General features: G+C 32.0%; 1 protein-coding gene across 13 annotated transcripts in view; it reads right to left on the reverse strand.

Annotated features, from left to right (window-relative positions):
• The window catches only part of LOC139486839 (protein furry-like), a 380,646-nt gene that overhangs the window by 253,442 nt on the left and 103,370 nt on the right, over positions 1-23,834 (reverse strand). For 9 of the 13 annotated variants that reach the window (XR_011655645.1, XR_011655644.1, XR_011655643.1 and 6 more), the window contains exons 28-30: positions 21,280-21,439; positions 20,256-20,297; positions 354-789 (exon numbers count right to left, since the gene is read on the reverse strand). Coding sequence is in view for 10 of the 13 variants with exons in the window: in XM_071271853.1 (XP_071127954.1) it covers positions 354-789; positions 20,256-20,297; positions 21,280-21,439 (638 nt within the window). In the remaining 3 variants the exon portion in view is untranslated. The remainder of the gene's footprint in view (positions 1-353; positions 790-20,255; positions 20,298-21,279; positions 21,440-23,834) is intronic. The other 4 variants (XM_071271862.1, XM_071271859.1, XM_071271861.1 and 1 more) reach the window with 2 other exon arrangements.

Consider the following 23,834-nt stretch of genomic DNA (forward strand, 5'->3'; position numbering starts at 1 on the left):
AATTCCAAGTCCTTACTACTTTAAAAGAACAAAAGAAAAATGTATTCTGATGGGTGACTAACTAATCTTGTACCTGATACAAGGCAACAGATCATTTTTATTTATTGTAAATTCAGATATTATTGCAATGTTTTTATTATTGCGAAAAATGCGACAGGGTTATAATCGCAATAATTTTAACTTGCATTTTGGATTTTTTTTATGTTTTAAAAGGATATTTCTTAATAATGCAAAAATTTAAATCGCATTTTAATGATAGTCTAAAATGGGGGGCAAAATCGCAATAATAAATGCACTCAATAATTTCTGAATTTACAGTATATCAATTTATATTAAATTGTTGACAGTATTACCTGAAAAAATAGGCATGGTTAGGTCTGGGTGAAGTCTTGCTAATTGGTCTGAAAGATATATTTGTGAGTGACAATAGGAGACAGATAAGTAGATGTCATGCAGAGGCAGTCGCTGGTGGTGTTCCTCTGAAGGATCACAGGTAAATATTGGCTCTTCTTGGAAAAACCGTGTGTCTAAAAGATGGAGCAACTGTACTGCTGTGTCATGGGTCTGCATCCTTGGACTGCCAACATTCAGTAATGCAAGATTCAACATGGCTACATGGTCACATGGATATTCTCTAGTTTGGAAGACTGCTGCAAGGGCATTAAAGCATCCATCAGCCACTTCATTAGCACCTGTATAACATCTGTCAATGACCCAGTCTAATAACCCCTGTGTATCAGGGTTAAAATCCAAAAGTAAAACCACAGTTTCTTTAGCTAAATCATAGATCTGTAAAAATAAAATTAAATTTCAGTAAATTAGTTTGATGCTTTTAGTACATTTTTAATAGGCTGGTTCTTCCCATTTTACACACAATTTTTTGGTGGCCCTTTAGGGATCCTTTTTTAAAATCCTGGATCAGTTACTTGGTAAATTGTAATCCCTCTGTTTTTGGGTACATGTATACATGTATGCTATGCATTGGGAATCCATACTACCAAATCACACTACACCCCACTACCCACTTTCTACCTACTACTGTTCCCACTCTGGTTGACCCAAACTCGCCCCACTACTGTAAAAGTGTAAAATCATGATGAATAAATGTTTACTTTTTCGCCCCATTAAGGGACTAGTCATTTGCCATGGGTCTTATGGCAAGTTAGCAAGAACAAATTTGTTGAGATTTTACAATTATTTCATTAGTGGGGCAGGTTTGAAGAATTTTATTCATCAGGATTTCACCCTTTTTCATTAGTGGGGCAAGTTGGTAGGACTAAATTTAACAGAATTTTACACTTTTTTCATAAGTGGGGGTAGTTGATAAACATGAGTCAAGAGTGGGGGAGTTGTTAGAAAGTGGGCAAAATAGTGGAAAAGTAAGGCAATTTGGTGTGGGATGATTTGGCAGTACAGAGGGTTGTCTTGCTTCCATACATGGTAAGGTACAACAATTACAGGTGTTAGTAACTTTCACAAAGAAGTGTGGAATACAGGTAAGATGACTATGACTGTAAGAATTAACAATCGTGTACAACATTTACAGGTAAACATTGTAGGTCAATCTCACCAAGGAGAAGTCAGAAATATAGGTAAGATTTACAGTGACTGCCTTTTTATATATTTTAACATTGGCTCTCAACTCCATAAAATTTCAGTAATTTTCATTAATATGTGATGTTAAAACATAATAAAATTAAATCAAAAAGCTCAGATGCATTATATCAGTTACTGTGTAATAAATGCACGATACATTGTACTTATGAACTCTTGGAATGAAAATCATAATCTAATTGACTATATCTTTTTTATGCAAGGCCAGATTTTTATAGTTTTTTGCATCAGGCCATATGAAAGTACCACTATTGTAAGGTGTACATCATCTAACCCAGATCTGAGACTACTATAACACATGTCTCGCCTATATGCATATTTTGTATAATAAATTCATTTTGGTCAAAGGGTGTGGTCAATGTTGTTTAGAAGGACATATACCAAAAAATGGATTTAAACAGGAAATGTGGCATAATTTTGGTAAATCTAATTTTGAGGATATTAGACAAAAACTTCTCAAAGGGTTCCATGGAACCCTGTGTCCTGCCTACTTTTGTTGTTAATCGCAGGCTCAACAAAAAGTATGGGAAAAAAATTAATTAAAATATTCCTTCCGATACTATCTTTTGATTGGTAAAAATCCAGGATAGTTTATGAATCTAATAAATGTTTTAAACATTTAACTGCAGACTGTATGTTATGTTAACTAGAAGAAAAACTAATTCCATTTATAAGTTAAATAAGGATAAACAAGTACAAAATTTTCACAAAATTTCCTTCTAGATAGTTAGAAGCTTTTGATCATAAACAAGCTTCTGTCCAAGTTTGGCACATATCCAGGATGGTTTAAGAAAGTTATTAAAATATTAAAAACTTTAACCACAGAGTGAATCTAATGTTAACTGGCAGAAAAACTAAGTCCAATTATAAGTTAAATACAGAAAAAAAATTCACTTCTGGATACTTATCTTATGATCATAAAAAAGCTTCTGTCCAAGTTTGGTATAAATTCAGGATAGTTTAAAATATAAAAGTTAAAAAAAATTTAAAACTTTAAGCGCAGAGTGAATGTGATGTTTCCTGGCAGATAAAACTAAGTCCATAGGAAAAATTTGAATTTTTTTACAAAATTTATTTCTAAATACTATCTTATTACCATAAACAAGCTTCGTTCTGTCCAAGTTTTGAACCAATCCAGGATAGTTTAAGAAAGTTTTTAAAATTGCAAAAACTTTAAACACAAAGTGAATATTTGTGGACACTGCCGCCGCAGACGACGACGGAATGTAGGTTCGCTATGTCTCGCTTTTATGACAAAAGTCGAAGGCTCAACAAAAATGAACTGAAAATTGAAAACATTTTTTACCTATCTTAATCATAAATTTGGGTATTTTAAAATACATGAATTAAGAAAGTCCAATTTTTGGAGCCAAATTTAGGCATCAAGCAAGTCCTAAACTTTTATTGATTTTCCAAGTAAAGAATTCGAAGGAGGTTGAAAAATATAAATATTGATGTCTGACAGATTAAATTTAAGGGCTGTAATTTTGTAGATTTTTGTTATTTTGTAGATTTATTATACTTTTTGATTGTATAATCTAAGAGGCCATTTTTAATTAGGGGCATTATCACACCTACTAGTTTAAAACATATTTATATATCTTATTCGTAGAAATATCACATGTGAATGAAATAAGTTGCTTTCAAGAGATATCAAGAAAAAATTTGCAACTCCTTTCTGTACTGATGGAAAATTCTGGGAAATTCTAACAAAGGCCAAATGTTCCTGACATGGAACAGGTGCAACCAGGTGCTCCACAGGTTTATACAACCGCAGTGGTCGAACCCTGAACAGTTGGGGCAAATTTGGTCACAATATTCAAGCTTGATACTGTCTGAATTTGGATTGTGATCAAATTTTTGACATAATATAGGTTTTTGTCACAATATAAATGTGGTCAAAGATCTATCAAATCTAATGCACAATTTATACACTTAAACACAAGTTATTGACTGAAAACTACTTATACTTATTTGGGCCCCTTTTTTTACCCCATATTTATTGAAACCCCCCTACCACCTTGGAGCAAGAACCCCAAACTCAATTCCACCCTTTCCTTTGTAGTAAGAAACCTTGTAGCATAATTTCAGAGAGACCCATTCACTTAAACCCAAGTTATTGCCAGTAAACGAAAAAAATACTTCTTTTTGGCCCTTTTTTTGCCCCTTATTCCTAATTAATGTTCAGGGATATTAACCCCAAACTAAATCAAAGCCTTCCCTTCGTTATATGGAAACCTTGTGGTACAATGTCAGAGAGATCTAAACTGTTATACAAAAGTTATTGTCCTGCAACTACAAAAATGCTTGTTTTTGGCCCCTTTTCCTAGACTGTTTGCCCCATAACCCTTAAAATAAATCTCAACCTTCTACTATATATGGTATGAACATTGCGGTACAATATCAGAGCAATTGAAATACTTATACACAACTTATTGTCCTGAAACTAGATAAATACTTGTTTCGGGTCCTTTGGGCCCCTAATTTCTAAACTGTTGGGACCATAACCCCCAAAATCAATCCCAACCTTCCTTTTGTGGTTACAAACATAAGATTAAAATTTTCTTGACTTCTATTTACTTATATTAAAGTTATTATCTGGAAACCATCCCTCTTCGGACAACGCAGACGACAATATTGATACCAATATACAACCAAAAAATTTGCAGTCGTATAAAAATGCGGCAATGTTAAACTTGCATTCCTGTTAGTAAAGTTTTTTCCGTAAAATAGCTTGGATTTGTTATCAATAAACACAAATGTGAAGTATTTACGGATGGACATTTTATGTATCAAATGAATCTCCTTTTAAATACCTACATTTCAGTATATGAATGTATTGCTATGCTAAATACAAACAGAGACTTATGAATACCCATTTTTAAAACAGTATAAATAATTGTCATTATGATAGTAGTAATTAGATTTGTAATGATTAATTTGCTGAACATTATTGCTGTTTACAGTTTATCTTTATCTATAATAGTATTCAAGATAATAATCAAAAACAACAAAAAAATTTCAAAATTACCAATTCAGGGGCAGCAACCCAACAACTTGGCAGATTCATTTAAAAATTTCAGAGCATATAGATCTTTACTTGATCAACAAATTTGCCCATGTCAGATTTGCTCTAAATGCTTTGGTTTCAGAGTTATTAGCCAAAATCTACATTTTACTCCCTATGTTCTATATTTAGCCATGGCAGCCATCTTGGTTGGTTGGCCGGGTCACCAGACACATTTTTTAAACTAGATACCCCAATGATAATTGTGGCCAAGTTTGGTTAAATTTGGCGCAGTAGTTTCAGAGGAGAAGATTTTTGTAAAAGTTAATGACGACGGACGCCAAGTGATGGCCAGGTGAGCTAAAAATGGCAAATTCACTTACAAATTACCAATTGGGGGGTAGCAACCAAATTGTCCAATTCAACTAAAAATTTCAGGGCAGATAGATATTGACTTGATTAACAATTTAACCAATATGAAGGTTTGCTCTAAAAGCTTTGGTTTCAGAGTTATAAGCCAAAATCTACATTTGACCCCTATTTCTAGCCATGGAGGCCATCTTGATTGGTTGGCTGGGTCATCGCACACATCTTTTAAACTAGATACCCTAATAATGATTGTGGCTTAGTTTGGTTAAATTTGATTGATTCTATTTACTTATACTAAATTTATTATCCAGAAAGCATTCATCTTTGGAAACGCTGATGACGATGAGGACGACACCAACAAGGATGTAATACCCATATACGACCAAACTTTTTTAAATTTTTGCCTTCGTAAAAAAAAGGAAATTCACTTAAAACAATCTCTTTCCTATACAGGACAACATAGTTTACTGTGAGTCTCATAATTTCTCTATTTTATTGTTAACATCAATGCGGTAGGGGTTTTGCACACTGCTGAAGGCTGTACAGTGAACTACTGTTGTTAATTTTACGGTGGATTAATTATTATTCATTGGATACAATTTTTTATGGATGTCGTGGAACAGGTGATCCACGAATTTAAATGTTCAACAAATTTCAAATTTTCCATAAGGTTACATGCAGATTTTAGCAAAACAACAAAATCAAATATATTTGTTTTTCGTTTGTTGTTTTATTGTACATCAAATAGGCTGTTGGTTTTCTCATTAGAATTGTGTTTCATTTTGCTATCAGATATGGGTGGTGCATATTGTTGAAGGCAACACAGTGACCTACAGTTGCTAACACCTATGTCAGTTGGTCTCTGTTGGATAGTTGTGTCACATCTCCTCATTCTTCATGGCTTTATGGTATGAATAGCAGTAAAAAAATATTGTATTCTTTTTGCACTTGTCATAGCAATTAACTATGACATTATTTTCTTGATTAAAACCATTTTCTAGATATATATAATACTAGTACATCAAAATACCATATGACATCGGTAATGATTTCAGTATTGCAAAGGGTGAGTTTCAAAATAAAACTTGTAATAACATTTGAGAGATTCTTATTGTATTTCACATTCATAAATCTCACATGATTGTCAGTTTTTCATTTTAAAAGTATTCATTTTGTAAGACTTTTACTTTTATAATTATACATCTAAAAGATTTATAAAAAGAAAAAATGGGGGTCAATGGGTATTTTTTTTTAAGGCATTCAAATGGATAAAACCAGAGGATTCTGTAAATCTGACAAAAATCCCAAACATGACAAGCGTATATCCTTAAAATTGGCTTTGATTGTTAGCTTTGAACCAGATTTTTGTGCTTTGTGCTGTTCTGTTGAGATATCTTTTCCAACTGATTTTAAAGTTTGTTCTTATTTAGATGGATCAATCATATTGTTTTGCCTTTGGTTCTGTATGCCCTTAATAATTAATCACTCCACTGAATGTAATTAACTTCACAATACCAGCACATGTGTAAACAAAAGATTGGGAAGCCAAGTACAAATAATATATTTAAGAGGAAAAGGTAAAACAAAAATTTTAAAGTATGATGTCTAAGTCATTACCAATGAACTGAAAAAATAATTTGCTGAAATGGATAAAACTGATGCAGTAATAACAGTGGATTCAATTGCAGCTTTTGAAGATTTTGACATGTATAGAGAATCTTGACAACAATAGGGAAACTTTGATTGTATATATAAAAAACAACTTACATAACTGTTCCATAATCGCTGCATGAGAAGAAAGTATTAAAAACTATCAAAATACTGTTATCTTTTATCAACATAAGTTTCATTCCAATCAAGCCTCACACCCTTCCCTAGATCTTCCATCAATTTCTTCATTTTCCATCAACACTTGGTGGACAATTGATGGAAATTTGATAGTACTTGATGGAATTCCATCCAAAACCAAAAAAATCCATCAAAGAATGATGGAAATTAGGAATATTATTTCCATCAGCATTCTTTTGATGGAAAATTTGATGGCATCTTTAATCCCTGATGGAAAATTGGATGGCATTTTTACCATCTGATGGAAAATTGAATGGAATTTTTACCCCCTGATGGATAATATGATGGCACTTATTCCATCTGATGGTAAATAGGAATGAAATGAAAGAAGTTTGATGGAAATTGGACTTTAAATTTCTTTGATGGAAAGTGGGATGGAATTGGGACTTAGAATATTTTGAAGACTGTGATGATATGGTAATTTTTCCATTAACTGGAAATATGAGCTGGTGATAGAAACAGGTGTCAGGTGCCAATCTCTTTTTCCTTTAACCTTTGTGTACAGGATGTGACATCATAAATGTACACAGAGTTTGAGGCCAAATGAGGGGAGCACATGCTTTTTGTGCATTTTTCTGCAATATCTTTAACTTATAACATAAAGATAAACTACAAACAATTAATCAATATTTTTTATATAATATATAGCAATTATTCAAGATTTAGATAACACTATATATTTATTAGAGGTACATTAGGAATCAGATTGTCACAACCCCCTAAACAAACTCAACAAATCATTAAATTCAAATTTGAACTTCCAAAAACTAGCAGACAAGAAGCAAAGATGTCTAATTTCATGATCAAATTATGAATTTTACAATGGATGTAAGATCAAAAAGTTCTTATTAATTCTATTGACATTGAACAGTGCAGATGTATTCTTCTAATAACATATATGTCTCTTGGATTTAAGAAGATTAGTGTGTACATATATTTTAAATTACATCTTTTGGTAAGTACAACAAGTATCAAGATTTGCACCATTTTGAATATATGTATATGCTCTTTAACTTTCAAAGTAGCAATATATAGAGTGATATCTAAATTGTTAATTAACTTTTCAGAATCTAGAAAAAATTACCATAGATTTATAAAAAATATTAATAAAGAAGATTTGGTATGATTGCCAATGAGACAACTCTCCACAAGAGACCATATATGACACAAAAAATATTCATATACATTATTACTATAATAATGTAGGACAGGAGTCATATTTTGTTTAATTTTAAAACATTATTTGTTTTATAAAATAGAACTTCTAATAAAGTAATTTTGCTATAAAATTAGAGTTCTGTGGTATGACAGACAATACGACATTTATATATCCACAAATGACAAAACAATATATCTTTATACATGTTATTTTGGTCTTTTGTGGATAGTTGTCTCATTGGCAATCATACCACATCTTCTTTTTTATATAGTATGTACACTACCCACCAAAATTATTATCTAAACAGGGCCATTATGTTAATAGTACAATGATTATGAAAAAACAAAAAAATATTAAACAAAAAAAGAAAGGACAACCTCTTTAGATATTGCCCCTGCAAGTGACACATTTATACAAATCTTTTGAAAAAGTGTTATTTTCATTTGACAATTTCAGAATTGAGAATGAATGTAACTGCAACTAACTTTATATCTTACAATTTCAACTAATTCTTTTATATGCTAGATTCTTTTACTTTTATTTTGCAGAATTTCCCATCAACAAATTCAACTTTAAGGACAGCAAGTTCAATAGGGCATGCACTTTAAGGACAGCAAGTTCAATAGGGCATGCACTACACTAAACGATACACACATGTGACAGGTGTACCTATAGATGACAGAGAACAAATAAGATGTTTTATTAAATCACAGAATATGCCATATATGGAAAATTTTCTAAAGACATTCTCCATCTGATGGTCGATTCTCCATCAAGTTTCTGTCATTATACATGTAATGGAAAAATATTCCATCAGTTAAAATGTTCCATCAATTATCCATCAGATGGCAAAAATACCATCAATTATCCATCAGATGAAAATTATGCCATCAGGTTTCCATCAAACAATTTCCATCAACCATTTCCCAGCATTGATGGAAAGTTGTTCCAATACTCCATCAACTGATGGAATTTGGTGGCATTTGTTCCATCACAAAATTCCATCATGTATGATGGAAAATCTAGGAAAGAGTGACAGATAGAAGGACAGACAGACAGAGAGCAAATTACCATATGCTAAACATATATTTGGGGAGCCTTGTTTTCAGTAAGCATAAAAAAAAATATAAAGTTGAACACTTAAAGGAGAATGTTCGATAAGGTCCTAAAATGGCCCACTTTTTTAGCGTAAATTTCAAATTCGAATTTATTGACCAATATCACGATAAATTATAGCTAATACATTGACTAGATAGGATATAAGCCATTTTGTTTAAAATTTTACGTTTCTGCGTTTCATTATGACGTCACAAGTTGTACTCATATTGATTTTTCATGAAAAAATCAATGAAAATGGGTAAATTTCCAAAGATTATTTGACAGGAAACATAGAGCGCATATGTCGACAACAAAGATCTTTTAAAATAATGTTTGTGAAGACATTTAACATGTCTTATTTGAATATTAAGCTTGTCGACACCTGCGCTCTATGTTTCCTGGTCCTTTATTTGGTTGAAATCCCGCTTATTTTGTCAAATTTCACCAAAATCCCTTATCTTGACCATTTTAGAATGTAAAAATCGTTAGAATTAAACTTTCACAAAAACAGCTCTCTAACTTTTTTTCATGTCTTTAAGGCAACTTAAAACAATCATGTCTTGGAACCATGAACTTTATAATTGGGGCCAAATATGGCACTTACCGAACTTACTCCTTTGTTTCCTCTGTACCCATGAAACCCCCCAAAAATAAAGGTCCAACCCAACAAATATTAATTAAACCACAGTAATTGGTTTTCTAGTTTGAATTGTTTGCAGTATACTTCTTACAGTAACTTCAATGTGACCTATGGTTGCTTACATCCACATACATGTAATTTGGGTTTATGGAACGTCATAACTGCCTCATGTTGATGATCGATAAGCATTATATGCAGTGCTCACAACATTATATGCAGTGCTCACACCATTATATGCAGTGCTCACACTATTATATGCAGTGCTCACACCATTATATGCAGTGCTCACAACATATGCAGTGCTCACACCATTATATGCAGTGCTCACAACATCATATGCAGTGGTCCAAAAATTGTATGCAGTTGTCAGGACATTATATATGCAGTGGTCATAACATCATATGCAGTGGTCACAACATTATACGTTTTTTGTTGATGAAGGTGATGATCAGTGATGGTGATGATGATGTTTAATGACGTGATGGTGGTGGTTCATTAGATAAACTTCAGATTTTTTTATTGGAAATTACCGAATAGTCATAATTGGTGGTGCCCCCAAAAAAATTAAAACAGTTGTTGAAGTCATGTTATCAAGGCAATTTTGATTGAAAATTATTATATCAGAAAACCAGATGCTCCACAGGGCACAGCTTTATACGACCGCAGAGTTCGAACCCTGATTTTTGGGGCAAGTATAGACACAACATTCAGGCTTGATACAGCTCTGAATTTGAATTGTGATTAAATAGTTGACACAACACAGGTTTCTGACACATAATGAATGTGGTCTAAGAACTTCAACTTAAAAACTTTAAATTTTAAATTGGACATAACTATTATGGTCCAATAGCCAAAATCTAAATACATGGTTAGATTCAGCATATCAAAGAACCCCAAGAATTAAATTTTTGATGAAATCAAACAAAAATCAATTTTCCCTTTAGACCTCAATTTGGACCAATCTGATAACCGGGCCCAAACATCAAAAATCTAAATACATGGTTAGATTAAGCATATATCAAAGAACCCCATATATACAATTTTTGTTGAAATCAAACAAAGTTTAATTTTGGACCGCAATTTAGACCAACTTGAAAACTGGGCCTATAATCAAAAATCTAAATACAGGTTTAGAATCAGCATATCAAAGAACCCATAGGATTCAATTTTTGTTGATATCAAACAAAGTTTAATTTTGGACCACGATTTGGACCAACTTGAAAACTGGGCCCATAATAAAAATTATAAGTACATGTTTAGATTCAGCATACCAAAGAACCCCAAGGATTCAATTTTTGTTGAAATCAAACAAATTTTAATTTTGAACCGCAATTTGGACCATCTTGAAAACTGGGCCAATTATCAAAATTCTAAGTACATGTTTAGATTCAGCATATCAAAAAAACCCAAGAATTCCATTTTTGTTAAAATCAAACTTAGTTTCATTTTGGACCCTTTGGACCTTACTGTAGACCAATTTGAAAATGGGACCAAAAATAAGAATCCACATACACAGTTAGATTCAGCATATGAAAGAACCCCAATTATTCAATTTTTGATGAATTCAACCAAAGTTTAATTTTGGACCCTTTGGGCCCTTATTCCTAAACTGTTGGGACCAAAACTCCCAAAATCAATCCAAACCTTTCTTTTATGGCCATAAACCTTGTGTTAAAATTTCATAGATTTCTATTTACTTATACCTAAGATATGGTGCGAAAACCAAGAAAAATGCTTATTTGGGCCCCTTTTTGGCCCCTAATTCCTAAACTGTTGGGACCTCAACTCCCAAAATCAATCGCAACCTTCCTTTTGTGGTCATAAACCTTGTGTTTAAATTTCATTGATTTCTATTTACTTATACTAAAGTTATTGTGCGAAAACCAAGAATAATGCTTATTTGGGCCCTTTTTTGGCCCCTAATTCCTAAACTGTTGGGACCAAATTTCCCAAAATCAATCCCAACCTTCCTTTAGTGGTCATAAACCTTGTGTCGAAATTTCATAGATTTCTATTTACTTATACTTAAGTTATTGTGCGAAAACCAAAAATAATGCTTATTTGGGCCCTTTTTGGCCCCTAATTCCCAAACTGTTGGGACCAAAACTTCCAAAATCAATCCCAACCTTCCTTTTATGGTCATAAACCTTGTGTTTAAATTTCATATACATTTGTATTTCTATTCTCTTATAGTAAAGTTATAGTGCGAAAACCAAAAGTCTTCGGACGCTGCCGACGCCAACGTGATACCAATACATGTTTAACATAACTTTCCATCAATTATTCCAATTTTTTTACAAGCTTTTTACCAAGTCAAGCAGTTTGTCTTCTAAATATGAGCAGCAGCCTTATAGAGAGATATAAACTTTCATAAGAAAAATTTACCCTTTCAAGACCCAGTTTAACATTTTCATTGATAGTTATCATCTCTTATGAAAACTGAGTTTATGGGGTGAATAAAATGTTTACTATGTTGTTCGTCAGTCTGCACGGTTAATATCTGGTATATGAGAAAAGTAGTATGTTTGCCATTGAAACAACTCTCCACAAGAGACCAATGACACAGAAATTGACAACTATAGGTCACAGTATGGCCTTCAACAATGAGCAAAGCCCATACCTCATAGTCAGCTATAGAAGAACCTGAAATGAAAACTAACGGCCTAATTTATGTACAAACAAACGAACGAAAAACAAACATGTAATACATCAACAAACGACAACCACTGAAATACAAGCTGCTGACTTGGGACAGGCATAATACATACAGAATGTGGCAGGTTTTAATATGGGATCCAAACCCTCCCTCTAACCTGGGACAGTGGTTTAACAGAACAACATAAGAACCAACTATGAAATCAGTTGAAAAAGGCTAAACTCATCAGATGGATACAAATATAAATACATCTAACAAAAAAACAGAGTGGATGTGGCCGGGTACTTGTATATCCCAACAACAAAATTACACTAAGTACTATTCTGAAAGTACTCGCATTTACTATCAGCAAGTTCAAAGCCACTAACAACTAATAAAACAAATCATGCATCTGAGTTTTGCATTTAGGTAAAGATTGAAACAAACTGTGAGCAGAAAAAGAATTATTTACTATTATTGGATAGTAACGATTGTCCATGAAAAAAGTCATCTTGACCTAAATTAATTCAGGTTAAGATACATTAAGATACAAAATCTAATCAACTACAAGTCATAGAAGAATGATATCTTTTAGATCACACTTCTCTGATAACAATGGACCGTGAAAAAAGTTGGTCGCCTCAACCCAAATTTTACGCACAATTGGTTAAGGTCCAGTTGAAAACAACAACACTTAAAAGAGGAATGCTATTTGTTACTGAGCACTTCATTCATTTTATTGAAGTTCCGTACAAATTTTTTGTCACCATAACAGAAGCACAAAAAACAATCTTCACTTGTTATTATGTCAATATATAATTGTAATATAATCATATTAATGGAGAACTACTAGTATTGTTTTACTGTGAATTCTTCTCGTTGTTGTTATTGGCGTTCTAATTCTTCTCACATACCTTAGCTTGTCTATAGTCCAGGGATTTCTGTTATTTTTGCTAACAATTTTTTTCCATATCCCATGTAAGGATCAATGTAAGAGGTTGAAAATTTCATATCTGAATATTTTTCGTTATTTGGAAAGTTGCTTTTGACGATGGATCTTGATTGTTTCTGTGGGCTTCTTTTTCCTGTATATGGATCACTCACAGGGTAAAATATGGAAAATTGTCAAAACTTATTTGGCTTTTATGTATAGCATAGTCCGAATTATATACTTTAAAGGATTAAAATTCATGAAATACATGTAGTTCTTTTACACTAAAAATTGCTGTGCTATATGCCTTTTTAAAATAAGATTCAAAATTGTATGTTTAAGCAAAATTCTATTTCTAATAACATTAATAAAAAAAAAAATGCAATGAACAGTATACTTCTAATAGATATTTGGTTCTCCTTGAAAAATACTGGGTCATAACATATCTAAATTGCAGTCCCAAGTAATCTGAAGATATTTATTTAGAATTAAATGATCAGAACTGCACAATTATATATGTGTTTAAATAAATATGTTTTAATACAACCGTAGAAAATAATAAAACAAAAATTGGTCGTATATTGCTATCACTTTGTCGTTGTCAGTGTCATTAGAAGACAGATGGTTTCCGGATAATAACTATTGTATAGTAAATAGAAATCAATAAAACACAAGGTTTACAACCACTAATAAAGGTTGGGATTGATTTTGGGGGTAATGGTTTCAACTGTTTATGAAAAAGGGGCAAAAAAGGGGACCCAAATAAACATTTTTGTAGTTTACAGACATTAACTTGTGTGTAAGTGTATGGATCTCTCTGAAATTATACCACAAGTTTCTATACCATAAAGGGATGGTTAGGATTGAGTTCAACCAAACTGTTTAGGAATTAGAGGCAAAAAAGAAGGAAAAACAAGGGTTTCTTGGTTAATGGCCAATTAAGACTTGAAACCAGTGTCAGGAAGGTTATCCAAATACATTGAGGTAATCCAAACATAATGTTTGATTACCTCCCTTACACTCCTTAAAAATTATGTGTAAAGAAAATTGTTTCTCATATCAGATTTCAGAAATAAAAAAGAAAATTTCTTCATAAATTTTTTTTTGTCAAAAAAGTAGGTGATACATATTTTTTTTTCTTTTTCAGTTTGTGATCAATATGCAATGTATGTGTGTATCGCACAAAATAAAAAAAAAGAGGAAAGTATTTTTTTTCATTTTTGGGAGGGGGTGGGCATTTCGAAACAGCATAGTGCAAACACAAACTAGAGGCTCTCAAGAGCCTGTGTTGCTCACCTGACTCTACTTGGATTTTTGAAATCATATAAGAAAGATAAAACTCTTAACAGATACTTTTAAAAAGGGGCACTAGCTACAAGATATATAAAATTTGTTTAGGGGCCAGCTGAAGGACCCCTCCTGGTGCGGGAATTTCTCGCTGCATTGAAGACCTGTTGGTGACCTTCTGCTGTTGTATGTCCTACGGTCAGGTTGTTGTCTCTTTGACACATTTCCCATTGCCATTCTCAATTTTATTTGTATGTATTACATGGATCTTATGTTAAACTAAGTCCCCTGCTGGCGGCCATCTTGAATGATGGATTTATTAGAAAAGCACACTTGGCCCTTCAGGCCTGGTAAGCTAAATAATTAGTATAAGTTCAAATTATATAACCAATTCTAAGTTCTTTGTCTACAATTATTCTGTGTCAGAAACCTATTATGTGTTAAATATTTAATTCCAATCCAAATTCAGACCTGTATCAAGCGTGAATATTGTGATCATTTTTGTCCGAATGGTTCAGGGTTTGACCTCTTAAGTCGTATCTAGCTGCCCTCGGCAACGGAATTAATTAAATACTTAAAGTATATACATATTAAGTTGTGAATATGGTGAAACTGATCACCAAAATAAGTTAAAAATGCCCTGGTGTGGAATAAATTTGTAGTATTAATTGATCATTCTTTTTAATTTCCTTATTTCAATCAGTTTTAAATATTGTATACTGCCTTAATGATAACATGACTTTAATAACTGTTTCAATGTTGTTTGCTGGGCATTGCCAATAACGGATTCTGTAATTTCTGCTAAAAAAAACTGAAGTTTACCGAATCTGAACCACCATCACATACAACAAACATCATCATCACTGATCATCAACAAAAAACGTATAATGTTGTGACCACTGCATATAATGTCCCGACAACTGCGTATAATGTTGGGACCACTGTGTATAATGTTGTGAGCACTTCATATAATGTTGTGAGCACTGCATATAATGTTGTGAGCAATGCATATAATGATTTGAGCACTGCATATAATGTTGTTAGCACAGCATATAATTTTGTGAGCACTGCATATAATGGTGTGACCACTGCATATAATGGTGTGACCACTGCATATAATGTTGTGACCCCTGCATATAATGCTGATCATCAACATTATAAGGCAGTCATGGCGTTCCATACGGGTTGATTATCTATCTCATCACAAAACATCATTGAGAAAATACATATATACATGTACCTGTACGCACAGAAAAATAAGTTAACATAACACAGCACTATTGTATATCTAACGTCGTTTACTTATGACATTATCTTGTACTTCAGTCATCAATACAAATTTATACAGTTTAGACGTCTTTCTTATTATACATGCACTGTTTTTGTACTGTTAAGCAACTGTCCCCGGTTAGGTGAAGGTTGAGCACTCACAAACATGTTTATATAACCCCACCAAATTGTTTTTGTGTCAGGAACTTGAAGTTCAGTGGTTGTCGTTGGTTCATTTTAGACATATTTGTTTTCCGTAAACTGTTTTGTTAAAACTTCAGGGTTTAGTTTTCTCAATTGACTTGTTTAATATTTTTCTTGTAGGGGCCTTTTATAGCATACAGTTTTGTTTTTTACTCATTGTTGAAGGCAAAACAAATGCCTATAAATGCATACATCCTCTTCATTTTGAACTTTGATTGATAGTTGTTTCATTGTCAATTATACCACATCTCCTTATTCTTATAATTATACCACATCTCCTTATTTTCATAATTATACCACATCTCCTTATTTTCATAATTATACCACATCTCCTTATTTTCATAATTATACCACATCTCCTTATTTTCATAATTATACCACATCTCCTTATTTTCATAATTATACCACATCTCCTTGTTTTCAAAATAATACCACATCTCCTTATTTTTATAATTATTCCAAATTTCCTTATTTTTATAATTATTAAGGACAGAATTTATATATCCGATAGATAAATCTGTTGTAGAGTTGTCACTGGCTCAGACGTACTTATAAATATAATTATTTTCTGTGACTGTATCTTACATTAATTTGTAGGATCCTTTACCTCTTTACTATAGATAATTTAGCTGATCTGAAATAACATCTTCATTCCCTATATATCATGTACTGTAGTACGACGCTAGATTAAAACTGACGTGGAAAGGTAACACACGGCCACCAAAAGCTTCATTTTAGAAGCCCTGGCATCACGGTCAATAAACTTTTGACCATGATTTTTGTATTCAGACTTGAAAATCAACCAATCAAATTGCTGGATTTCATGTTTCGAGCATGATTTTTGTGCTCTGAGCACTGAGCAAAGTTTTATGCCTTCAAGGCCAGGTGGTCGCATGGTCTAGCAGGACGGCTAAAGTGCAGGCAATTTGGTGTCATGATATCTCAGTAGCATGGGTTCAAATCCCGGTGAGGGAAGAACATAAAATTTGGGAAAGCAAATTAACAGATCTAACATTGTTCGGTTGATGTTTAGACAAGTTATATATATAATATATTTTATATACAACTCGTCTAAACATCAACCCAACAATGTTAGATCTTCCCTCGCCGGGATTCGAACCCATGCTACTGTGATATCGTGACACCAAATCGCCTGCACTGCAGCCGTCCCGCTAGACCACACGACCACCTGGGCTCTCTTATATATTATATATATATATATATGATCAGAATAAAATGATAGTTTATCATCATTTGCACAAAGATTTGTCTCTTAAAAGACACATGAGGTATCATGCGGGTTATATATTTAGATATACAAAAAATATCAATGAGACATAAAGTAAGAAATAAAATAATGGTGCAATATGATCATCCAAACAGACTATATATATGTAACACTACATAATCTACCAGTCAAACTATTTGAAAAACAGTCAAATAAATACACATTCCAATTTTTCATCAAACAAACTCGTCTGCTTTGCTATCAAAATTAATGGATAAAGTCTTCCCTCAAAGTAACATCTGACAAATTTTCACATTAAACGATTTCATATTGACATTCAAAAACAAAAACAATAGATGAAGAATGTGCCCCCCCCCCCCTTGTAAATATGCATGAGTCAACTTCCATATACAGATGCAGGATTCATGTAGTTATGACAATTTTTAGATTATAAGTATTGAGTATAAGATTCATAACATTTGACTGATGCAAACTAAAGTAAGAGATTCATTTTAAAAGCGGCATAACTCAATATCTGTAAAAGTGATGCCAACCAATTTCTAACTTGATCTGTGTTTTGTGGTAATAAGCATTGTGTATAAGTTTCAAAACAAATTGGTTGAGGCATACTCAAGTTAGAGAACAAAAATAAAAAAAATATCAATTTTTATGTTTATAAAGGGGCATAACTCATAAACAGTAAAAGCCATCCCTCCCAATTTTGATCTCCATCTGAGTTATGTGGTAACAAGCAATGTGAATAAGTTCCATAACATTTTGTTGAGGCAAGCTAAAGGAGAGAACGGAAACAAACTTTGGGGACAGACATGATGGAAAGAGGGTTGGAAAGAGACAAGGGTAACACTCAATTCTTACAGAAGGGACATCAAACTGCTGACAATAGTGTGAGAGAATCATTATCAATAAACACAGTATTGTATTTCATACCATTGCTATTTAAGATTGCTACATTTTTCATCTTTTCAAATGTTTTATACCAAGATTTATGCTTACTTAAAAAAAGATGGTTTAAAAATATTATAATTGAAATACTTGATTTTTTTGGTTGATTAAAGAGAATGTCCTCTGAGGATGTGATCAAGTCCAAAGATACTGGTTGATAGAACTGTGTATATATAAACGCTGGGACTAAATTGACATCTGCAGAAAGTTGGCTTTGATCTGACTTTATGTGCTATGCTATTCAGATGAGTCAATCCCTTTTCTACAAATTTGAACAGTTTTTCTGATGTTGTACTGATACACCCATGACACCACTGTCCTAGGATAGGGGAAGTGTTGAACACTCGCAAACATGTTTATTCTTTTTGTGCCTGTCCTAAACAATGAGCCTGTAGATCAGTAGATATAAGCATAAATAAGACCTTGGTTTTCTTTTCTAATTATTCAATTTTTGCTATCTGGATCCTTTATAAGCTAGAATTAAAGTAAGGTTGTTAAAGGACATATGATAATCTGTAGTGGTTGACATTGTGTGTTGGTAGATATTTTTCTCATTATCAATCATATCTCTTCTCTTAAGTCAGTTCTTTTTCACAAAGATAACAAGTCCCAAATATTGTATTCATTGTTTACATAAATAAAGACTAAGATACTTATTTTTGCAGCATTCATACAAAAAAGACTGCAAAAAAATCTTCACATTGTTTTCTTAAATAACGACATATACCGGTACTAAATTCAAACTAGAGGCTCTAAAGATCCTGTGTCGCTCACCTTGGTCTATGTGAATATTAAACAAAGAAAGCAGATAGAGTCATGACAAAATTGTGTTTTGGTGATGGTGATGTGTTTGTACATCTTACTTTACTTAACAGTCTTGCTGCTTACAATTATCTCTATCAATATTGAACTTAGCCCAGTAGTTTCAGTGGAAAATGTTAATAAAAATTTACAAATTTTATGAAAAATTGATTATAAAGGACAATAACTCCTTAGAGGGTCAATTGACCATTTCGGTCATGTTGACTTATTTGTAAATATTACTTTGCTGAACATTATTGCTGTTAACAGTTTATCTCTATCTATAATAATATTCAAGATAACCAAACAGCAAAATTTCCTTTAAATAACCAATTCAGACGCAGCAACCCAACAACGGGTTGTCCGATTCATCTGAAAATTTCAGGGCAGATAGATCTTGACCTAAATAACAATTTTACCCACGTCAGATTTGCTCTAAAAGCTTTGGTTTTTGAGTTATAAGCCAAAAACTGCATTTTACCCTATTCTATTTTTAGCCATGGCGGCCATCTTGGTTGGTTGGGCGTGTCATCGGACACATTTTTTAAACTAGATACCCCAATGATGATTGTGGCCAAGTTTGATTGAATTTGGCCCAGTAGTTTCAGAGGAGAAGATTTATGTAAAAGTTAATGACGATGGACGACAGACACAAAGTGATGGGGAAAACCTCACTTGGCCCTTCGGGCCAGGTGAGCTAAAAATTAAAAAAAATTAAAAATTACAAATAAATTTCTCGACCAAATCTTTCCTATCTTATTATTCTTGTAGAGTTTATTTATGTTTGCAGTATTAATACAGGATATTATTGGAATCTTGTCATTACTCAAGAAAGACAGATGGATAACAATATAAAATGTTACAATTCTAAATTTGGCCTTTAATCAAATATTTTTATAAACACACTTAAAGTATCACAAAGAACATAGTCAAGAGAGGCAAAGTAAGAAAGCACTAGCAAACTGAAAAAAATACTAAAAATACAAATGAACATGCAAAAAGGTATGGTGTGCAAATTGTGTCAATTTCCGTAATATGCATTCAATAAAGAAATAATACTGAAATTAAGCAATAATTAGTTGTTAACATAACAAATAACAAAATTATTTCTAATGTTAACTGATGTGGTGTTGATGACAAGCATATTCTAATGCAATAGCTAATAAAGACATTGAATGCACACCATACATAGCTAGTCTTACCTCTTCCTTGATCTGAGGGGTGTCAAAAGGCAGATTAGTCATCTATGAACATACAGTTCAATATCAAAAATGTTTGTCTTTGAAATTTCATTTCATGTACATGCAAGTTTTGAAATGAACTTTGGCATATGAGTTGCATTTTTTTAATTTGTTGCAAAAAAGGAATTTTCTGAAAAAATTGACCTACAACATATTTGATGATAACCATACACTGTTTTATTGTGGTTTCTTAAACAGAAGTATCATCAATAGATAGTATTTTCACCGATGAATTCCATGAGATGAAAATATTTGATCCACCATTTACTTTATAAACAAAACATTTACACTGTGATTCATCCCTGACCTCATCATCATCTCTATTCCTAACATTATCACACACAGTCAATACAAAAATCAATTTATGTCAAACTCCTCCTTAGTCAAGCAGCTTTAACATTATCATTTTTAATTAAATCATTAGATCAATTTAATAAAAAAACTCGATATGTCAAAGTGACACGAATAGCCCCGTCCCAAAAAGTTGAAAAATCTTCAATTTCAACAACACATGTGGACACAAACACGATGTTAGTCTCACATATCAAAAATCAGCTCAAAATCTGGAAGCGTATAGAAAAAAATCTGTATAACTGTGATTTTCAATAATTTATCACAGTCCAAAGCCAGTAATTTCAGCAAAAATTAGCAGAGCGGAATGAAACTTAATCTTGATCTGTAAAACATATTGGTTAACTCACATACCAAAAATCAGCCTAATATCTGAAGGCGTTTAGAAAAAAACTCTGTATAATGGTTTGTTGTGGAATGACAGAATGACGGAATTACGAAATTACGGAATTTCGGAATATCGGACAAGGGTAAAACTATATGGCACTGACAACTTCGTTGGGGGGCCATAAAATTTTTACCCTCTAAAAATTTAGTATCACATGCCCCTCAATTAGTAAAAGACTTGATATAACATTACAAATATATGTGTTAATAATCCATCACATAATAAATCCTATTTAGAAGTACCTACTCTGTCATCATGGGAACTAAGTAACATATCCAACCACTGATAGATATACCCATCATCATTGAGGCCATTGGTGTCAAATACAGGACCACAACATAGAACAGCAGACATGGCTCTTACAGCTGATAGTTCTAATTCTGTACAACTTTCGTCTTTAGCTGGCCTACAAAACAAACAAATATGGAGAATATATCAAATAAATAACCTTCATAAAGATCAGATATAGGAAATTATTATAACTTACACAACACTTGACATAATGAAGATCAGATATAGGAAATTATTAAAACTTACACAACACTTGACATAATAAAGATTAGATATAGGAAATTATTATAACTTACACAACACTTGATATAATGAAGATTAGATATAGGAAATTATTATAACTTACACAACACTTGACATAATAAAGATTAGATATAGGAAATTATTATAACTTACACAACACTTGACATTATAAAGATCAGATATAGGAAATTATTATAACTTACACAACACTTGACATAATGAAGATCAGATATAGGAAATTATTATAACTTACACAACACTTGACATAATAAAGATTAGATATAGGAAATTATTATAACTTACACAACACTTGACATAATGAAGATTAGATATAGGAAATTATTATAACTTACACAACACTTGACATAATGAAGATCAGATATAGGAAATTATTATAACTTACACAACACTTGACATAATAAAGATTAGATATAGGAAATTATTTTAACTTACACAACACTTGACATAATGAAGATTAGATATAGGAAATTATTATAACTTACACAACACTTGACATAATAAAGATTAGATATAGGAAATTATTATAACTTACACAACACTTGACATTATAAAGATCAGATATAGGAAATTATTATAACTTACACAACACTTGACATTATAAAGATCAGATATAGGAAATTATTATAACTTACACAACACTTGACATAATGAAGATCAGATATAGGAAATTATTATAACTTACACAACACTTGACATAATAAAGATTAGATATAGGAAATTATTATAACTTACACAACACTTGACATAATGAAGATTAGATATAGGAAATTATTATAACTTACACAACACTTGACATAATGAAGATCAGATATAGGAAATTATTATAACTTACACAACACTTGACATAATAAAGATTAGATATAGGAAATTATTATAACTTACACAACACTTGACATAATGAAGATTAGATATAGGAAATTATTATAACTTACACAACACTTGACATAATAAAGATTAGATATAGGAAATTATTATAACTTACACAACACTTGACATTATAAAGATCAGAAATAGGAAATTAGTATAACTTACACAACACTTGATTTATAAAGATTAGAATTTTTAAAGATAATCAACACTGGTTTTTTAAAACTTGTCAGAGACGTTGGTCACATATTTTTTTTTTAAATCTGTTAAGAAACAACGGCAGGATAGTACTAACAAAAACAAGAATCAAACCAATGATAGTACTCACAAGAAACCAACACATGAAAGAACTAAGAAACAAAACCAATGAAAAAACTTACAGAAAACAAACCCATGATAGTACTTAGAAGCAACCCATGATAGTACTTACAAGAAACATACCCAAGAAAGTACTTACAAGAAACAAAGACATGATAGTACTTACAAGTAACAACCCACGAAAGTACTTACAAGAAACAAACACATGATAGTACTTACAAGAAACAAACACATGATAGTACTTACAAGAAACAAACACATGATAGTAATTACAAGAAACAAACACATGATAGTACTTGCAAGAAACAAAGGTATGAAAGTAATTACAGAAAACAAACACATGATAGTACTTACAAGAAACAAACCCGTGAAAGTACTTACAAGAAACAAACCCGTGAAAGTACTTACAAGAAACAAAGACATCATATTACTTACAAAAAACAAACCTATGACAGTACTTACAAGAAACAAAGACATTATAGCACTTACAAGAAACATACCCACAAAAGTACTTACAAGAAACGAACACATCATAGTACTTACAAGAAACAAACACATCATAGTACTTACAAGAAACAAACACATCATAGTACTTACAAGAAACATACCCACGAAAGTATTTACAAAAAACGAACACATCATAGTACTTACAAGAAACGAACCCATGATAGTACTTACAAGAAACCAACACATGATTGTACTTACAAGAAACAAACACATGATAGTACTTGCAAGAAACAAAGGTATGAAAGTAATTACAGAAAACAAACACATGATAGTACTTGCAAGAAACAAAGGCATGAAAGTACTTACAAGAAACAAACACATGATAGTACTTACAAGAAACAAACACATGAAAATACTTACAAGAAACAAAGGCATGATAGTACTTACAAGAAACAAACGAATGATAGTACTTACAAGAACCAAACCCATGCTTGTACTTACAAGAAACAAACACATGATAGTACTTACAAGAAACAAACCTGCGCAAGTACTTATAAAAAACAAACACATGATAGTACTTACAAGAAACAAACACATGATGAAAGTACTTACAA

This window comes from Mytilus edulis, chromosome 8 (genome assembly GCF_963676685.1).
Source record: "Mytilus edulis chromosome 8, xbMytEdul2.2, whole genome shotgun sequence".
NCBI classification, from domain to species: Eukaryota; Metazoa; Mollusca; class Bivalvia; order Mytilida; family Mytilidae; genus Mytilus; species Mytilus edulis.